The sequence below is a fragment of the Ciconia boyciana genome, chromosome 6 (genome assembly GCF_034638445.1).
Source record: "Ciconia boyciana chromosome 6, ASM3463844v1, whole genome shotgun sequence".
NCBI lineage: Eukaryota > Metazoa > Chordata > Aves > Ciconiiformes > Ciconiidae > Ciconia > Ciconia boyciana.
The window spans coordinates 30,804,597-30,823,994 of record NC_132939.1 but is presented as its reverse complement, the minus strand read 5'-3'; the positions used below and the strand labels follow the sequence as shown (position 1 = coordinate 30,823,994).

At 42.0% G+C, this 19,398-nt stretch overlaps 1 protein-coding gene across 2 annotated transcripts in view; it reads left to right on the top strand.

Annotated features, from left to right (window-relative positions):
• The window catches only part of CDAN1 (codanin 1), a 34,430-nt gene that overhangs the window by 12,323 nt on the left and 2,709 nt on the right, over positions 1 to 19,398 (top strand). For both annotated transcript variants that reach the window (XM_072865608.1, XM_072865609.1), the window contains exons 9-26: positions 251 to 340; positions 1,415 to 1,490; positions 3,681 to 3,889; positions 4,690 to 4,804; positions 5,629 to 5,772; positions 6,435 to 6,601; positions 7,235 to 7,316; positions 8,009 to 8,098; positions 9,299 to 9,353; positions 10,372 to 10,505; positions 11,223 to 11,326; positions 12,751 to 12,900; positions 13,357 to 13,420; positions 13,928 to 14,006; positions 14,998 to 15,155; positions 16,724 to 16,831; positions 17,213 to 17,276; positions 18,491 to 18,693. In XM_072865608.1, coding sequence (XP_072721709.1) covers positions 251 to 340; positions 1,415 to 1,490; positions 3,681 to 3,889; positions 4,690 to 4,804; positions 5,629 to 5,772; positions 6,435 to 6,601; positions 7,235 to 7,316; positions 8,009 to 8,098; positions 9,299 to 9,353; positions 10,372 to 10,505; positions 11,223 to 11,326; positions 12,751 to 12,900; positions 13,357 to 13,420; positions 13,928 to 14,006; positions 14,998 to 15,155; positions 16,724 to 16,831; positions 17,213 to 17,276; positions 18,491 to 18,693 — 2,092 coding nt within the window. The remainder of the gene's footprint in view (positions 1 to 250; positions 341 to 1,414; positions 1,491 to 3,680; positions 3,890 to 4,689; positions 4,805 to 5,628; positions 5,773 to 6,434; positions 6,602 to 7,234; positions 7,317 to 8,008; positions 8,099 to 9,298; positions 9,354 to 10,371; positions 10,506 to 11,222; positions 11,327 to 12,750; positions 12,901 to 13,356; positions 13,421 to 13,927; positions 14,007 to 14,997; positions 15,156 to 16,723; positions 16,832 to 17,212; positions 17,277 to 18,490; positions 18,694 to 19,398) is intronic.

Here is a 19,398-nt window from a genome sequence, read left to right as displayed (position 1 = left end):
GGTCATTCTGTCAGAGCTTGGGCATAACAAGCTTAAGCACTTGCTGTCAAAGACATGGAAAACGGAAACTCGCTGAAGTACCGCTAACATTAATGAGTTTTGCAAAGGTATCTGAGTGGCTCAGAGACTCGAGTTATTTAATCTGAGTTAGATTCTTGCTGGGGAACTTGGGAGCAATAGAATACTCAGTTGTTGTTACTTCAGATTTTGAAGAGTAGGAATTCATACCCTTAAATATCTTGATTCACAGGGATATCTTTTATGAACTGCTGCGTGAATGGGAGGATAACCATGAAAAAACTGGCTGGGACTTTGAAAGAGTTCTGGGCAACAAGATTAGGTAGGAGTGCTATGCAACTTCAGCTAGTTCTTTAATGTAGCTGAATTGCTGGTGCAGCATACTAGACTCAGCATCGTAAGTTCCATGTTCTTCCTAATGGTCTTCTGCACTAATCTGTACAGAGCTGTCCTCCTTGGAAGATACTGTCCGTGTAAACTTGCTTCTATATTTAAAAGTATCAACTGTTACCTTAAAGAAACAAGCCATAAGTGGCAAGGGCCTAATTTGATTAGTCTTGGTGTAGCTCTTTCCCTGTTCATAATCACAGAAAGAGTCACTCTCACAAGCTGTATGTTGTGGTCTGTCATTGTGGTCTGTACAATTGTCATTGTACATGCCTGTGTGTGCATTTCATGTTTCCAATGCCCCACTCCTCTTAAGCGTGGAGAAGTGTGTTATATGTTCAGAAGCTCTTAGCTCTTCTAATTATTTCAGGGGGGTTCTAGTGTATTGGCTCTGAAAACAAGACAACTGTGGCTCTTTCTATGGAAAGCAAACTTTTATTAATTTATTGCTTTATCAAAATAGAGTATACATAAAGTAACTGAGGGTTTTGAAAGCAGTTGCCTTGTGGGTTTCTGTGTTAGTCTTAACCACCAGTCTACTCAAGTTACATGTATGAAGGTGACTTTTCACCGCAGGAGCAAAACAAGGCTGAAATTTAAACTGAGAAATTTTCCTTCTCTTTGGGCATCAGAAGTACTGCTATTGCTGTTTTCTTACTTGCATGTGTGAACTCTCAACTCACTGCTCTGCCCAGGGAAGAGTGGGAGCTGAATGAGTTAAATATTCTTCCTAAATAACAGCGTTATTGCAGGAAAGGAAGAGATTCTCTTTTTATCTCTAGAGCTGTGTTTGCTCTGCAGGTGCTCAGGGAGAATTTTTGTTTTCCCGGTCAGCAGATGGGGCTCAGTGCTTGGGAAACCTGGTTGTAAAGATGTTGCTTTTTGCAGTGGCCTTTGGAGATCGCTTTCTTAAAAGCAGTTATTTTATGCTTTTGGTATAGTTTGAGGTTAAAACACTTTTTTGTACCACAGAGATCCAGTCAGCATTTTGTGATGTTTTCCTTCACAGGGCCATGATGGCTCACCTGTCTGCAACCTGCAACCACAGCCATTTTGCCAGGCTCTTTCAGAAACAGCTTATCCAGGTAAATGACTTGTTTTTTTTCATGAAGATATACATCAAGGCTGATTTGATCCTTCCTCAGCCTGAGAAAACAAACTGTATCTTGCCAGTCTCTTTGAGATTTTCCTATTGAAACCTTTTTGGGAGAGCCAAGTCTTCAGGATGGGAATTTTCTTCCTTTTCCAGAAATATATATCAGTGATAAATTACTGATGAACTCTGTGTAAGTCAGGGATAAGGCACCCTGAGCACATCATGAGCTGTAAGAATTAATTCTTCATGTTTTTTTACTTTGACCTTCTTATTTTAGAACAGTTAAAATTTTTAGAAATTTTAAGGATCTATTTTGACACGTATCAAATGCAGAGGTTCACAGTTATGTTCATTAGCAACATGACTGTACTACCTGCAAAGAGTCTCTGGTTCTTCTGTGTAACACTGCAACAGCCTCTTTTTGATATAGTATTGCTGTGGTAGTTTACAGGGGTTTTTTGGCCAGTTTCAAGCATTGTCTGACTTCACTGTAACTGAAAGAATGAAGAAAGAAAAGATGCTTCTGATTGGAGTATAGATTTTCACTGTACTCTCTATAAATGGCTGGCTTATTGGTGGGTTCCTTCTGGAGAGGAAAGCAGACACAAAACCCGCCTTGAGTATTAGCCCACACACATTGCCAGGAAGTTGCGAGCTGTTGGAATGTTGAAAATTCCCCTAGTGTGTAGTCTGAATTTGCATCAGTGTCCTGTCTGATGTGTATGCTCAGGGAGATTGTGGGAAAGAGGTGAGATGGACTTTGTTGCATCAACAGGATTTAATTAGTCCTAGGTCCTGTATTTCTCCTTTACATCTGTGCCTTCTTAATGAAGACTGCAGGGTTTCACAAGGGTAACCAAAGATTTAAACTGATAAGTAGGAGTCTTCAATGAATCTGATGTGTCTGACCAGAAAATGGTTTGCGGAATCTTGTGTGTATTATGATACTCATGCAGAAAAGAACCTAGACTGAGGATTTGTGTTGAGGCCTGATAATTTAAAGGTTGGGAAGTGTAACAAGATCTTTTGGGAGGGGAGGATGCTGAGTTTGGAATAAATGGACCTAGTAATTGTTTGCTTGATATAAGTAGTTAAATGTTTCTTTTTAGTATGATTTCTCACATTAAAACTATCCTGACTTGGATGTAGGAGTATGCAGTCATCTTTTCCCTTTACTCAGTGTTGGTTAGGTTACATCTGGAGTCCTGTGTCCAGTTTTGGGCTCACCAGTACAAGAAAGATACAGGCTAACTAGAGCGAGTCCAGCGCAGGGCCACATAAATGATTAAGGTTGACTGGAGCATTTTTCATATGAGGAGAAGCTGAGAGAGCTGGTACTGTTCAGTCTGGAGAAGAGCAGGCTCCAGGTTATCTTAGCACTGTGTACAAATACTTGATGGGAGGGAAAGAAGAAGAGGGAGCCAGATCCTTCTCAGTACTGTTCACTGACAGGACATGAGGCAATGGACACAAATTGAGAAAAAGAAAATTCCATCTGAACACAAGGGTGTTCTTTACTGTGAGAGTGGTCAAACACTGAAACAGGTTGCCCAGAGGGGTTGTGAAGTTCCAGTCTGTGGAGTCATTCAAAACCCAGTTGGACATGGTCCTGGACAACCTGCTGTAGCTGGTCCTGATTAAGCAAGAGGTTTGGATTAGATGATCCAAGAGGTCCCTTCCAACCTAAACAGTTTTGCAATTCTGTGATTCTTTGAGTCTTGAGTAGTATCTATCTGTTTGGGGGAGGGGAACATTCATTTTTTAACTTTATTTAACTCTGTGGAAACTCCAGGAAAATCTGGTCTGGGAATGCATAGTGCAGTATCATGGCCCTTGGAGACTGGGCTAAAGATCCTACTGAGTGGTTCGTGAAGACCACGCGAGTGATAGGTGTTCTCTCCACACATCTAGATGTAGTCTGCTAGATGTGCCTGAGTTAGATATATAGGATCGGAATTCCACCTCTCAAGATCTCTAGGCTATTTATGGCCGAGGTGGGTAGCATATTATGGCATAAGGAAAAGAGATCTTCTGTACGTGAGCAGCCTAAAAAGGCCATGCTTGGATTACTCCTAAAACAAAATCTTGTGAGGGAGGTAGAATATGTGGGGTGAGAGATGAAGTGAAACGATGCCTTATTACAAATATTCCACCTCACTACTCTTTCTGTCTCTTGAAGATGTGTAAAGGTCCTATTGGTGGTGGTGCAAGCTGGGGAGACACCCCAGACCAGGATGTCCTTAATATGCTGGGTTCTGATAATCTGAGCCGTCTGAAGAGGCTGCAGGAAAGGTTTGTCGTTCCTCAGAGCATCAGAGGACCTTGTCCACCCCCTTCGTTCCCAGGGTGCCAGCAGTTCTTCAGGGACTTCATCCTCAGCGCAGGAAGGTTAGCTGACCGTGGCTGCTGTTTCCTTGGTGAAGCGGAATGAGTGCGTGGTGTGTGGGCGAGTGGGGAACAGCAGCATGTTGCTCTTGCAGTGGGGAGTTGTCCGGAGAGCTTGGGGCATGGTGTAACCTAGGCAGAGCGTATCAGAGATGGTTTTAAGCTGCGTAATACCACACTTAGTGTTCTTGGCCAGCACTCATGGTGAACACGTTAATAAGCAGGTTCTGTCTGGAGCATAGAATGTGTTTGTGTGTATGTGTGCTGCATTAGGCTAGGCTATATGGTAATAATTTTCCTTCTATAAAACCATTATATATTGTCACAGGCCATCAGCATTTCCCAGTGCCACGGCATGCAGTGCAGCGTAGCAAGGGCACTGGACTGGCCGAGTGTTTCTTGTGTGGTAGTGCATGAAGCTAAGGCGTTAGAGGATGAAGCCAGGTTCATGGTTTTGTTTAAAGAGTTTTTCACAATCCACAGCATGGAGGAGTTGTAATCTATGGGAGATTTGAATCTTAAGTTCAGTTACTTTACAGCTTCTTGCTTTGACAGATCCATATTATTATCCTTATGCTGCGACTTGCTAAATAGCATCTGTTTGAAAAAGTACAAAATAAGAGTGGAAAAGAAGGGGGTCAGCCAGTACTAGTCCCTTGCTTGCTTGTCTTCAGTCTGTTACACTGGGTGTCTGCTGGTGCTTGATACAACTCATGAGACAAGCTTGACATTTCGCAGTGTGTTAGTTGAGGTTTTACTGCTGTTTTCAGCCCAGTCTGACTCATCATCATCTTTTGCTGAAGTTACCAGTTCAATCAGCACCTGATGGATAGTCTGTGCCTGAAGATACTTGAACTGGATGGCCTTACTCTGGTGGAGCATGAGCACAGTGATGGGGAAGCAGATATGGATGAACAGGTAAGCTTGTTTTTTGCAGACAGATGTGGCAGGAATTTCCCTGAACTGCTGCTGTACCCAAAGAATTACTGGCTTGATTGTGAGCTGCCTCGAGCTTCCACTGCTGTATTTGCAGGACAAGAGCTTCTTCGTTTGGTTTTGTCGTAACTCTGCAACTTGGTTATGGATGTCTGAGCCCCTTGCTATTTACTTGCATGCTTCAAGGTGCTTCATAGAACTATGTCATAAGAGATGATGCACAATAGTTTGAAAAGTGAGAAGCTGCCTCTTAGGTTGTTAGTGCCCTGTGTTATATCAATGAAATAACTGAGTCCAGTTGTTACACTCAGTTGCAATAGCTCCTTGTTACTTTTCCATGTAGAAAGATTTTAGTTAGAATGAATTTGTAGTCCTGCCTGTTCCTGCCTGTTCAGGTGTTTCTTCACTCATCTATACCTATCAGAGGTGTCAAAGCTTACAGTCTATTAGCAAAGTAGCAGCCAAAGGTTCATGAAAACTTGCAGAGCAGTAATGGTATAAAGGAGGCAACATGAGATTAGCTCTCTGCCCTCTCATTGACTCCAAAGTTGTTAATAAGAAGATGTGATTGAGCAGCTGCTTGTTTTAGAAAGCTCTTGGATTAATCTCTTCTCACTGTAAGTGAAGCAGTGGAGGCAGAAGCAATTTACAATGCTTTATAAATATGTATTTTGGAAACTTATCTTTATTAAAAGCAGTGATGAAGCTATGTGGTCCTTTCACATGAAGGGAGTAGAAGTTTAGCATAGGTAGTTGCTTTGCCAGTTTGGGGTAGCATTGCACCAGCTTGCTTTTCTTCATTTCAGGATGAAAAGAAGCGTTTCACTGTGGTGCTGTTAAGCTTGCGACTCCTCGCCAAGTTCCTGGGGTTTCTTGTTTTCTTGCCGTATCGCACTGTGGAGCAACCAACTAGAGACTTGCAAGACTCTGCAGTAGCGTTAAGAAACCAAGTAAGAAACCAAACTCTTTTTAAGAACTCTAACATGGCCTTTTGCTTGACAGGCAGATTTTCTAATCCAAGGAGGAGATTATGAATTGTTATGCCCTTTCAAAGCGAGCCAGTGGTTCCTGGGATGGGAACCCTGTTCCCATCCCATACTGTTCTATGCCTCTACTGCATGTTCTGGGGTTGGGAATAAAGGAAAGAAGAGTTTATGTAAGCTAAAAGAGAGGGAGCAATGCACTGATGGTGAGGTACTCAGTCTTCTGTTATTTCTGATAATCTGGGGCTGTCATACCAGAACTCTGACCTAGCTAAGAAGACTTGTATTTGTAATGTAAAAGTCCAGCTACCAGGAATGGTTTTGTTAGTTTTGCACCCATCTCCTAGCAGTGTGTCATACTGAATGCAAGGAAGCGGGGGTACTTGACTCCACTTGTACATAGTCAGGCTTATAGCCTTACTTTTGAAAGGCCCAGTGGGACCTCTGGTTGCCATCGTAGTGTGGTTTTTACCTCTGCTTGTGTGCAAAGAAATGTTTTCATTAGCCAGAAAGTCACCTCTTATTTGTACAGAAGATGAAATCCTAGAAAGAAAAGTCATGACAGAGTTTTTCTTTAAGTATCAAAAGGTAACTTCAAGCTGCTGCTTTAACTTCTGTTGTCCATTAAGACCCTGCCTGTACTGGATGTATTGAAGCTTCTGAGACAATCTATTCGGGATCAACGTTCTATCCTCACTATTCCTTGGATTGTGGAGTACCTTTCCCTTGTGGATCATATTGCTCCTTTCCTTCATTACTACAGGAAAGTATTTTGTCTCTTGCTGCAGGTATACAGGTAAGAGCCGGGGAAAGGATATTTGTTAAGAACTTTTCTGTGAAGGTTTGCTTGCTTAGTTGAAGTGCCTGGTGTTTGAGAATGCATGCCGGCCCTAGTTTGAGATTCTTATAAAAGTACTTTTTTTTTTTTTTTTTTTGTGCAAATCATGAGCACTTCTTATCTTACATAAGGCTGCAAAGGGAGCACATCCTAAACTCAGAGGTTAATATTTGATTTAAATATGTGTTTTTTCATTAAGTAAACAAAATTCTTAAAATCCCCACTCACTCATTCTACATCTGCAGCTGTGAATTTTAAACCTTGAATTTGAACCTTAAACCTTCAAGGTCTCCCATGCCTAAATAATGCTCTAGTTTTCTTTCTTATATACATGAGGAAAATTCGAAGCACATTCTAGAGAGCTACTTAACACTGGCTTTTCCAGTGTAAACTTAAAACACCGTGTTACTCAGATGCATACATACAAAAAAGTAGAGCTTGCTCTCCACTCTTTAGGAGGACAAGTAGGCGATGTGTACGTGGTGACAAATAGTGTAATTAGAAAGTGAGTGGTTTGGGATTTTTTTTCCTTAATGAAAATTGAGCTACTGAAATCTAACACTCTTTCTTGCTGCTTTTGCTGCATGGCAGGTTAATGGTGCTTTCTGAAGATAAGGAGATGAGTTTCCTGAACAAACTGCTGATCCTTGCAGTTCTGGGTTGGCTTTTTCAGGTAGAGTCTCCTGTGTGCACACAGCTCTTCCCTGAAGTAAAAGCAGGGTACAGAACTCGATAGAAAATAGTATTGAAATGAGTTAAAACACTGCAAAACAGAAGTTTGTTGTTTTGTTGGGTTTTTTTACACTAGTGTGGGGTTTAAAGAATCCTCTGTATTCTAATGGAGAATTATTTTCCTTTAGTGGAATTGTGTGAAGCAACATTTTTTTTTTTTCAATGCAAATTCTAATTGCTGCTGAAACACATTCTGTACTTTTAAATCTGCATCCTTGTAAGCAAATTGACAGCTGATTCCTGTTAGAACTAGCTAGCAGCTCTTGTCACAAAGATGGAGTTCTAGCTGGCAGCCTTGAATTACTGGGGAATTTTTTGTCTGATAAAGGGATGGTGTGTGATGAACTTTTAAAATCCTTTTGTGCCTTCAGTTGGAAGCAAGGTAACTGGTTAGCAGGAACCTGTTGAAAAGGTGAAAGATGCTATATGGGAGGGTAAGGAAGGTGGCTTATTTTATTGTGATCAAACTAAATCTTTAATTTTATGGAAACGTTCTCCTTAGGGCAGAGAGGATCCTTAGTGCTAGTTTTTTTGTGGGTGGGAGGTTGGTGAGATTTTACTATCTTCTTTATCAGAAATGGTGTAAGTTGCTGACTGCTGTTTGGGTTGTAACTTCTAGGGTTTCTGTTTCAGGTTCCATCAGTCCCTGAAGAGTTGTTTTTTACCACTGATGTCAGGCAGGAGGGATTGATGATGGATACTGTGACATCTGCTCAGGCTTTGGTGAGTTAGTGCAGTAGCATGTCCTCTGAATCTGTGGATGACGGTGGACCTACCATGGCCTCAGGAGTTTAAGATTTTTATCAGGAACTTGGGTTCACTGCAGCTGCATAGAGCATATGTAGGCCAATGGATGTGACGCCCTGGTTTGTCCAAGTGCCTCATTTGCATTGCATCCTGGATTGTAAACCGTATGTGTTGCAGCTCTGGGGCTTTTGTCAGGCAGGAGCCATCTCACCTGCTGCAATGGCTTGCAGAATAGGTGCAAAGTTATGCTGGAGGATCAGATGCTGTTTTCCTATTCACTGATTATTGCAGTACAAGGTGAGCTGATAGAACTGTAGTTCTTCCCAGAAATAAATAGTAGGAATGGTGAACTCAAATAGTAAGATGGGACTATAAGAGCAAGGTTGCTGTCTTTGGAGTTACCTGTTTTCCAGTTGCATGATAAAGAGTAATTGAACTGAAAAGAGTGAGCAAGCAGAAAAGGAGGTGAGTTTATGGCATGTCATGTTTCAGATAACTCCTAGACATGCAAGAGAATACATAGTATTACTTGAAAAATGAGCAGTATGTTTGCTAAGATATATGTGTATCTTGTTCTAATTAGAAAGTTCTGTTTTGCACCCTCTTCAGTGGCAGAGATAAGATGCAGAGATCAACTGATTTTTTGTTTTTCCAAATGAGTGCAGTACACACTGCCCGCGTGGATGGGATCTGAAGTTGCTTTTCCTCTCATGCCTCTGGCTGTGCTGTGTAATACTGGGGTGACATTACTCCACAGTGTGGTGTTCCAGTGAGACTGGGTGAAGACACCCGTGGAGGTGTAATGCATAGCAGATGTGCCTCATTCATTCTCCTCCATGGGTAGGTTTCTCTTTTATGAGTAGCAGCTGTGGCAACAGTCCTGGTTCCCTTCTGTAACCATCAGCTTTCAGCTGGGCTTTGACAGTGATCAGAAGCAAAGGTTGAGCTACTCTAACTAAATGTAGAGCACTCAGTGTGTGTTACAAGGCTGGACTGAACACTTGAGCTGCAAAGTTCATAATTTTACTGTGGATTTGGAATCCAGTTATTTCTGTTGTTTTCATGGAAAGGCAGGTCTGAAACCTGCCTGTGACCACAGGTATGAGATTTCTGACTTGCTGAAGACTGTTTCTTTCCTGCTGTGTCCTTTCAGCATTTCCTTCCTTTTCTCACCAGGACTCTGTACCCTTGGTGGATCAGCAGTTGCTTTATACCTGCTGTCCCTATCTTGGTGAGTGTTTTATTTATATTTGCTATATAAATAAAATATGCTAGTATATATTTATTTTTATTTATTTATTTTTATTTGTCCTTTGGTACTGTGAGGAGTCAGATCATCTTTCTTACCACTCTTCACAACTTCAGGTCTCAGTTGTGTATGAGTCAACCTTGATAAAAAGCTGTATTGCAGAAGCTCATGCAGCTGTGAATAGTATCTGGTGAAGCTGGGGGAGGGAGGCTACACAGTCAGGATATTTGATCTACAGAGCTTGAATACAGAGGGACAGGGGAACTCATCCTTCACAAACTGGAAGGAAGCATTATAAGGAGTAAGTGTACAACTTTTCCATCCTAGGTATAGGGAGAGGTGTTTCTACTGTGAGGAATGCTTTGATCCTTCAGCATAGTTCTGCTGCCAGGCAGAGGGGAGGAATCTTTTTGTGCCCTGGTGCTTTATCAGGTGGTTGTTTGAAATATCTTTTTCCTGGGATCAGACTGCCATTGGTGAAATCCACCTCTGTAGACAATAGAATCCCAGACGGTGGGATGGTGCTCTGCTTCTTGGGACTTAGCTGCTAGGAAAACTCTATGTTAAACCTGCATCACAAAAGCTTCTAGGGGTTGAACATATCTTCAGGCTTTTCCCCTGGTATTTTTTCCTGACCCTGTTGGAATTTTGTGCAACTCTGCTTGCCTTGTTGTCCTTGTAGACCTTACAGTTCCTGCTTCCATCCCTAAAAAGGGATGCAAAGAAATGACTGCTCCCTGATCCTTCTGCACAAGTCCTATGTGCCAGGGAGCTTTTTGAAAGCCACATCTTTTATCTTCAGAGACTTGCTTGCCTTGCTCTGCCCTTCCAGTTAAATGGGTGGAATGCCCCTCAGCTTTTCTGAAACTTCAGCTTTCGCAGAAGCTGAGAGAATCTGCTCTGGAAACAGGACTGATAATGTGAAAGTCTCTCTCTCGGCTTTTGATTTGTTCCCTTGCTTACGGGGACTATGACTGCTTTTGCATGTTTTTCTGTACAGGTGAGCTGCGGAAACTACTTGCCTCTTTTGTGGCTGGCAGTGGAGCAAAAAATGGTGGCTTTATAAGGAAAATCACTCCCACGGCGGCAGAGTCCTTGGCACCGAGGGCTTCTGTCACACAGCAGAAACTGCAGGTAATGAAATTAGGGAGTCACAAGGGGAAACGGCAGGAGAAATTGCTTGTGTGAGGATAGGGTACACAGTGGTATCCTAATGCCAGGAAAGAAAAGAATGGGCCTAGGCAGCAGGGAATATTGTGTTTAACAGATGGGTATCTTTACTCCTCATTCTTCTGGTATAGCCATGTGGCTGGGATACCATGTGGGTGTTGAAATCCAGATAAGTTCAGTAAACATTCTTGCAATTGGAACAACTAGCCTGTTTCTCTGCCTGCCTCTTCTTTAATGTAAAATTTTGGTATGTTTCTCATACTCTGTTTTGGTTAGATTGTAACCACGCTTTCCACCGAAAGAAGGAACTGTGTAGGAGCCTACAGGATTACCAGCCTGTAATTAGAGGATCCTTTCTCTCCAAAAACAAACCCTATGTGGTGACTCACTACTAGTAGGTGCTGTCAGAACTCTCCCATTCTTCCCTTTACTGGGCATTTGCTTTTGTAGCTTCATAAACCGTGATAATGAGCTTTGGGTTAAATGGTTAGAAGGAAATAGGGAGAGGGAGCAAATATTTTACAGGGATGCTGAATGCTACAGTAGCAGAAGGTTCTAGTGTAGGCAAATTGCATGCCTTTTCGCACAATTCCAGATGGTATTTCTGTCAGTTCCTGTGTTGAGGAGAGGAGGATCTGGGTGGAGTGCTCTAGTCAATTGTAGCACTTTTCTCTTGAACAGGTAGAGTTGGAACAGGCCTTCTTCCACAACCAGCCTCCCTCCCTACGGAGAACAGTTGAATTTGTGGCAGAGAGGGTGGGATCCAACTGTGTTAAGCACATCAAGTAAGTGCTGGTGATCTGTTCTGTGACTTAAGAAGTAACTTTACACTAATGAGGGAAAGAGTTGATCCATTAAAATTGTGTGTATGGGGGAAAGAAAGCTTCCCTCAGAGTATGCTGTATAGCAGAACGCCAAGGCTATATAAAGCTATGACAGTGGGGTCCAGCAACATCTGATTGCCATCATAGAGGGGAATTTGTGAAGGGTTGCAAAGAGAAGGGTTATATGACTGTGGGACACTTGGAATGTGAATGTAATACAGCATTTTGAGACTTTATATCCCTTTCAGAACATTCTTGCTAATGATAGGAAAATCTCAGGTCAGACGGGACTTCTGGAGGTCATCTGATCCAAACCCCTGCTTAAAGCAGGGCCAGCTTTCAAGTTAGGTCAGATTGCTTTGACACCTTTTCCAGCTGAGTTGTGAAAGTCTCTAAGGATGGGGATTCAGCAGCCTCTTAGTACCATGTTCCAATGCTTAATTTTCCCAGGCTTTGTGAAAAATGTTTCCTTATATCATATCAGAATTTCCCTTGTTCCAGCTTGTGCATGTTGCCTGTCAACCTTTAGCTGTGCACTTCCTGGAAGCATTGTTCTGTCTTCTCTATAACCCTTCCTTCTCCCTTCACGTTCTCTTCTCCAGGCTAAGTGAAACTGGCTCCCCCAGTCTCTTTGTTGGTTGTGTGCTCCAGCATCCCAGCTATCTTAGTTATTTTTTTTTTTTAATTTTTGTTTGTTTGTTTTGTTTTTGTTTTTCCTGCAGTCACTCAGATTGTCAATGGCTTTCTTGTACCGGGGTCCCAAAGCTGGGCAGTGTACTCCAGATGCAGCCTCACAGTGGCGAGGCAGGCAGTAACTTCCCTTGACTTGCTGGCTGCACTGTTGCTGATGTCAGCCCGGTATAAGGTTGGCCTTCTTTGGACATTGCTAACTCATTTAGCTTGTCTACTGGGAACCCCAGATCCTTTTCTGCACAGCTGCTCCCTAGCCAGTACACCCCAGCCTGTACAGGTACTTGTTGAAGACATTAAACGGTATCAGTCCACAAGGAATGCTGATTGTAGTGGGCTGCTGTTGACATCTTTGAGCTTCTGACCACTATCCATTGAGAGTATAAGGGTATTGCTGCCAGAAAAGATACCTGTTAACCATATATGTTTCTATTAAAACCTAAAGGCTTTTGACTCTTGACTCTTAGTACTACTTTGATATCTTCATTGCTGCTTTCTTCCTTACAAAAAGAACAAGGAGATGGTACAGTACTAAACGCAGTGTGACTAATTCTTTTTTAGCAGAGTGTTTTATTGCATTTGTGCCTGAGAGAGATGGGTATCCTCCTAAATTGGGGGAAACAGCTCATTATAGTTAGTGTGCACTGTTTGTTGTATCGATTTCAGTCTGTGATTGTTCTTGGTTGTTTTTACAGGGCGACACTGGTAGCAGAGTTGGTTCAAAGGGCTGAAGTCATGTTGCAGGATAAAGTGAGGGAGGAGGATGCTAATCATGACAAGCTGCTTGAAGAGGTGTGCGCTCATCTGTATGAGGAAGGGGCCCAGGCACTCATCAAAGGCAGAGAGTAAGGAGGAAAAGTTATTTAAACTTGTGCCTTCCTGTCTCTTCTTATTGTGGAATCTATAAGCCTAATTCGGCTTGGCCTGTCATGCTCAGGTTCTGGTAATTATAAACCCTGACCTCTGCTCTTCTTAGGTGACTGTCTGCTGTGCCTCCAGCCAGTTAATGCCATATTTGTAGGAAGGAATAAAGGTGCTGTGTGTCCCTCTGCATCCAGCTCCAAACGGACATCCACCGCAGCTATTGTATTTCCCCTCTTTGGAAAACTGAGTATTGCAGCTTGGTGGCTTGTAATTGCTTTTTCCTTGTCTGGTTCTTTTGGTCTGACTTCTTTCACTGCAGTCTTCCAACTGGTTTTGTCTGTAAGAGAGTGTGTGAAAGTTCCTATGGTAATGAACCTCTGAGTGTTGCCCAAGAACTTTGACTAATCCTGTGGCATGTTTTCTTTCTTTTCTTGCAGATTTTGCAAAAAGAAGGGTCCGGAGGCGGTAAGGGTGTTATTGCCAGAAGAGACATCTGCAGCAGTATGTATTTTCACTAAAACATACTAAAGGCCTTGACTTTAAGTCTAGACCGTTACCATTTTTCCATTGCTGCTTCACTTATCCCATAATAGCTTAGGACAATGGCATCTATTGATGCCCCCATGTGAGGACTAATAGCTAAGGAGAGTCACCTCTTGACAGGCTGCCTTGGATATTCTGGCTAAAGTGATAATCTAGCCAATAGCTAACTGTTGAGACTAGAATGGTGTTTAAATTGCATTCATCTTGCAAGGATAATGCTTTTGTTTTAGCATCAGCTTCCCCAGAAGTTGATGGGGTTTGTACAGGGTTGGTGAGGTTTGGGAAATCAAAATGGGTCAGTCCTATTGCTCAGAGTAGCAGTTCCCACAGAGGTGGTGGTGCTCTGTTTAAATGTTGCATGCCAAAATTAAGCTTTTTCCCTCTAGACTTCCTTCTGACTTCTTGCTGACTATAGTGCTGTGGCTGGTAGTAAATCTCCTATCACTTGTTATCCTCCCCGTAAAGGTTTTAAGTAGTGCAGAAGACATTGCAGTGGAACTGGCTACTGAGAAAGCCTGTGGCTGGCTTTCTGCCAACATTGCAGGTGAGTCTCCTCACCCTGAATTGGGACTTCTAACCTTTCTGAGATCAAGGGATAGAATTTATTCCAGTGTTATAAAGTACTTGGTCCCACTCATTTTTCTTTTAGTGGGAAGCATGCAGTTGCTCTGTCCCTCCTTGTTTAGGAATAAGAGGAATGATTTCTAGCTCCAAGAACCTTCTTCAGGGATTTTTCAGGCTTGGCCCATGTAAGTGATTTTTAGTTATGGAGGCTCGTAGGATGGTGAGAATGAATGCTGTGGAAAGCTTCTTCTGAAAATGTCATCTAGGCTGAAGTTGTCTTAGCACTTCAAACATATGATACAGACGGCTGCTCTCTCAAGTCACCTTGTGGTCCACATGTACAGAATGCTTCTGAAATCTTCTGTAAAACAAACACCTCTTGGACTGGGTGTGTTTTCAGCACACTGAAGGCAACTGTAGTCCTTATACTCTGTAATAGTGCCCTGGCAACTCTTCAGAATCTCTGAAAACCCATAGTTTCAGGAAGTTGTGCCAAGAATCTGCGGAAGAATATCGAGCACCATTTGCAGCAGTAGGAGTTTAGTGTTTTGGATGCTGGTCAAAACTTATTTTGGTAGAAAACATATGGCTTTCATGGGCACAGTGGTTGAACTGGTATGGTCACGCTGATTCAGCTTTCTACTTTGGCATTGCTTCCTGGCTTAGCTACTGTGTTCATTAAATCTGCTGAAATATTTTGATGGAAAATGAGACGAGTTGCCAGTACTACCTGATGGTAATGGGTGGCTGCCTTTTAGAGCTGTGGGTTAACACTCTCTGCACCTGTGCTTCTGCCCATTAAATATAATGGGAGCTCAGAGTGAGAGGGGTTTGAAAGTGTAAACTGTCCTTTCCTCATTCCCCATGGCCCTCGGAATGAGAGGCTAATAAGAGTAGTGTTTGGAAATAGTTGCCTGCCTTGCTGGAGAGAAAAGCTGAAGTAGACAGGATTTGTTCCCTGTTCTTTGTAGCACTCATCAAAAGAGAAGTCAAGGCAACCTTCAACAGAATGCTGAAAGTCCCAGGACTTCCCTTGCCTGGCGAGTATGCTCTGGAGTTGAGAAGGGACTGCCCTCCAGGCTGTCAGCACTGTGCTCCATTTCCCTCCCAAATCATCAATGAGATTAAGGTACGTAGTGTTCACTTCCTGGCTTGCCCTAACTCCCTTTTTATTTTTCACCTTGGTGTTTTTTGGTTTTTGGGGGTTTTTTGGTTTGGTTTGGTTTTTGGTTTGTTTTTTTTTTTTTAAAGGGGATGTTCTGGTTGTAAGGAACTGGCTGTGAGGAGTGTTTAGGAAGCACGATGGCAAGGTCTCATGTTTTTTCATCCCCCTGCTTGCTGTCTGTGCATAGATCAGAGCTCCCTGGTCAGGAGCACTATCTCAAATAGAGGATTTCTGGTAGTGTGGCAGTGGCCTTTTTGATACAAGTAGCATAGAAACCATAGTGTGGTAGGCATTGTGTACAACTGTATGCTGAAGAGCCAGCATATCAAAATAGCTACTTTTTTGTAGACCTACTCTTTTTATAGAGTCTCCTGGTCTCCATTTAGAGACCGTAAGTATTTCCTGTTGGTCCTTTCAGTTCTGTAGAACTTGGTAGACTGTCCCATCTTATACAGCAGGAATTCTACGTTGAATTAAGTGTCAGATGAATCTGTACGAATCTGTTGAAAGATTTTTGCCAGTCTGCATCTGCACCTTCATTCAGCTATAATTAGGGAGAATCAGAGTATCTTAAAAAGAAGGTGATGGTATGGACTTAATTTCAGCCTTAGATCCAAGCAATTTTCTATACAAGCTGGTTCAAATTACATTTTGGTCTTTTCTCCCAGGCTTTTAAAAGGTCGCTGTTCTTGTCAAAATTATGCAATTATGTGTGAGTAACCCATGAGGAAAAGAATTCTAAAAACCTCACTTTTTTTACCATTATGTGTTCTGCCTATTGTTTTTGCTGCTGCTCATCTGAGCAATAATACTGGATCTCACTGTCATCGCATTCCCAGCAACTGTATAAGAATGACTACACATCCCTTAACACTTTCTTGCTTGAGATAAAATAGAAAGAGGAGAGGGTAAGGTATGTGAGGAAACCAGGGGCTTTTTCTGCAGGGTGTTGCTTTTTGAAGATATTTTTATACGGCATCTTGAGATACAGCTTTTAAAATATTCTTTTATTCTTTTGATTTCCATCCTGGGTTTCCGGTATTGGGTGGTAAACTGCTGGTGATGGAAAGTGCTACCACATGTAAAATTTGCTACACCAGTTTTAATGCCATAACCCTATTGGTGCTCTTCATACTCAGCTATTATTGACACTGAAGCTACCTTGGCAATATAAGAGGACTCTGGATTTCTGTAGCACTTCAACCCCAAACTTGCTTGCTGCGCTATCAGATTTATCTAGAGCTTTCAGATCTAGTTACTTTTAAGAAGGATGAACTGGTTGCCCTCATTGACTTTGTCTTCATAACATTAGTGAGAACTATGGTAGAAATCAGATCTAGGTAAGGTTGTGAAAAACTCAGCTTTAATCTGTCTTAGGAAATGAGGAGGATACTAGCCTGATTTTTTTTTTTCTTTTTTCTTTTTATGAGGACCTGAGGACTATCTATGAACTGCTCTGTCATAGGTCCAAAGATCTGTTTGTGGAAGTGCAGGATACTAATAGGTGAATTACTGCTGTCTTTTTCATCAAGGATGTGCTCTGTGTTGCTGTGGGCCCACGGGATGAGGGTGAAGTGATTGACTACATCTGGCTGGAGTGCCTGCTAGGAAGATTGAGTCAGACACTTCGATGCAGAAAGGTAGAAGTAAAAAAGCAACAAAAAACCCCTTTGAGCACTTCGAGCTGTTTTCATACCAGTAAACTTGTTAGCTTGTCTTGCCTCACAGTTGAGTTCAGTTGAATGTTTTCTGTCTGAGCTCAGATGTGACAAAGTTGCACGGCAACTTTTTTTTATACTGTGTAGATCTGCTTGTTACTTAAAATTAGCCTTTGTGGATCCCCTTTTCATATATATGATTTTTTTCTTGTCTTTCAGTCTTTAATGGTCTCCTGATTACAGCTTTGTGTTTCTTGCTGTAAATTGCCTGCTCTTGTCTGATGTTTTTATCCCTTGTGAAGCCCTGTTTTGTCCAGTCTGCAGTATGGGAACAAAGATACAACTTTTTTTTGTGTTTTCCAGTTCATGTGTCCCACATCAGAACAGCAGCTGGCAAAGTGCACGGTTGAGTTGGCTTCTTTGCTGGGTAAGTCGGTCATGGTAAGCTATTTAAGACTGAAACCTGTTATTACAGTTCTCTTAAGTACTTGGGGTCAGAGACTTCAGTATTCAGAACTCATGGATGTTTGATTCTCTTTGGTGTCATTGAGTCTGCAGATTTTTTTCTGTCAGTTTGGGTGGTTGCTCTTATTCCCTTCCACCTTCTGCAAAACAGCATTATACTCTGACTAACCATCCTTCAGATCTGGTGTTCTATTCACATCTCCATTGTTTTTTATTTATTGATGCCTTCATTTAAATATGTGATATGTTTTCCAGTATTTCTGCCTCTGAAAAGTTGCAGCGGAGTTTTTTTTCCCTAAAGTAAGGGCCCGTTCCCTTTAATTACATTTTTATGGCTCTTTTTGGAGAGAATGGAACTAACTTGATTTCTGTGTATTGTGACTTCTGTGAGCATTTTCAGTCTTGGTTTGTGGTTCCCCCCACCCCCCACACCCCCCCCCCGCTCTAATGTGTTAAATACAATGTTTTTCTCGACAGGAGCTAGTGATCTGGATGCAGGTGTTTTCTCCCTGGGCAACCTTCTAATTACCTGGTTTTAGAACCTTCTGAAGAAGTTTCATACATGGTTCATTCTTTCAGAAAGCAGTTCACATCTGAATATTGTGAAATTTCGTTCTGGGGGCAGCAATGTAAATCTGCCCCATTCCATTTGGCTGTGCCAAGGAAGATCTGGTATCTTCCCTCTGTGTATGTTTAGCTGCAGTTGAACACTGTTCAGCTTTACTTTCACTTGTATGAAGTTATGCAACTCTGCCTATAGTCAAAACTATGAACGACTATTTAATCTGTTTATAGATTCAAATGTTGTTTTACTGTGTTACTCTGCTCTCCTTTGCAGTAACATCTAGGTTCTCTTTTATTAAACATTAGGCTGACTTTTATTTAGTCAATCATCTTTCAAGACTTGGGGCTATATGCCAACCAAATGGCATTCTTTATCTGAGTAGTATAAATCTCATCCTGTGTAATACTTGTTTGTATAGTTTCAAAGCTCATAATGTTGCATGTTTCTAAACTCCAGTCCTCTTAGGTTCACTGGGTTACACTCCCTAAGTGTTTTTACTTCAGTGATTGTTTAGATACCAGCTATGCAAAATGTGCTGTTGGACCAAGATAATGACTATAAAAGGAAAATAATGCAGCTATAGAAGTTCACCTTTCTTCCTTTTCTTACAGTTTCAGATCGTGTTCCTCTGAGTTTCGGGATCAAGTCCCCAGAGAAGAGCTCTGAGAGGCTGCGTGTAAAGAGTAATCCCACCTGTGGCCTTCTAAAACTGCTACTTTCTGTCTGGAAGGAAGACTTTGGGACACCTGTTCCTGTGCAGCTGATGTTCAGCAAGAAGAACATTGGTTATCTTGCAGAAGTTAAGCAGCGAGAGGTAAAGCTTATTCCGATCTGTGGAGCTGCCAGTTATCCATTCTGGTCTGATATATTAATGTCAGAGTTCTGCCTGCCCGCAGTGTTAACTGATTGCTTGTGTGAATGAGGCCAGCAGGATTTGGTCTGCTGTTAGCTGGTGTTGTTTCCGCAAGGGCAGAGAAAAAGAGGACTGCATACTACTTGTCAGTGTTTGATACCTGTCCGTGGGGCTGTCAGGAAGGCAGAGTTTGATTTAGAAACAAATGGCAAAATGGCCCATTTGGCCTGGGAGATTATGAGGACTGAGCACACGTGACTTCAGCTGGTTGCATTTCTGTGTCTCTTACCAGCTTTCATTTTTGCGTGCGTATTGGTGTTATCTTATAAGATCCCCAACTGTGAAGCTGAAAATTGCCCTATTTAGTTGCAGGCTAAAACCAGCTTATTTTGGAAGGTAAGAAAAGAATTTTTCAAGCTGTTCTTGAACACACAGGAATTAAATACTTGGTGTGTTTGGAAACTGAGAATTAGAAATTTTGAGACTGTATGGTAGAATACAGTGTATGAACTAAGGGGATTTTGTTCACTCATTTTGGATGTTGCTCTTTGGTGTCCTTCATTGCCACCCCCAGGTAAATAATGTGCTTTTTCTTTTCACTCCTTTTCTCCATATTCTGATCCAAGAAGAAAAACATGAATTGTATAGGGTTAAAGAAAGGAACAC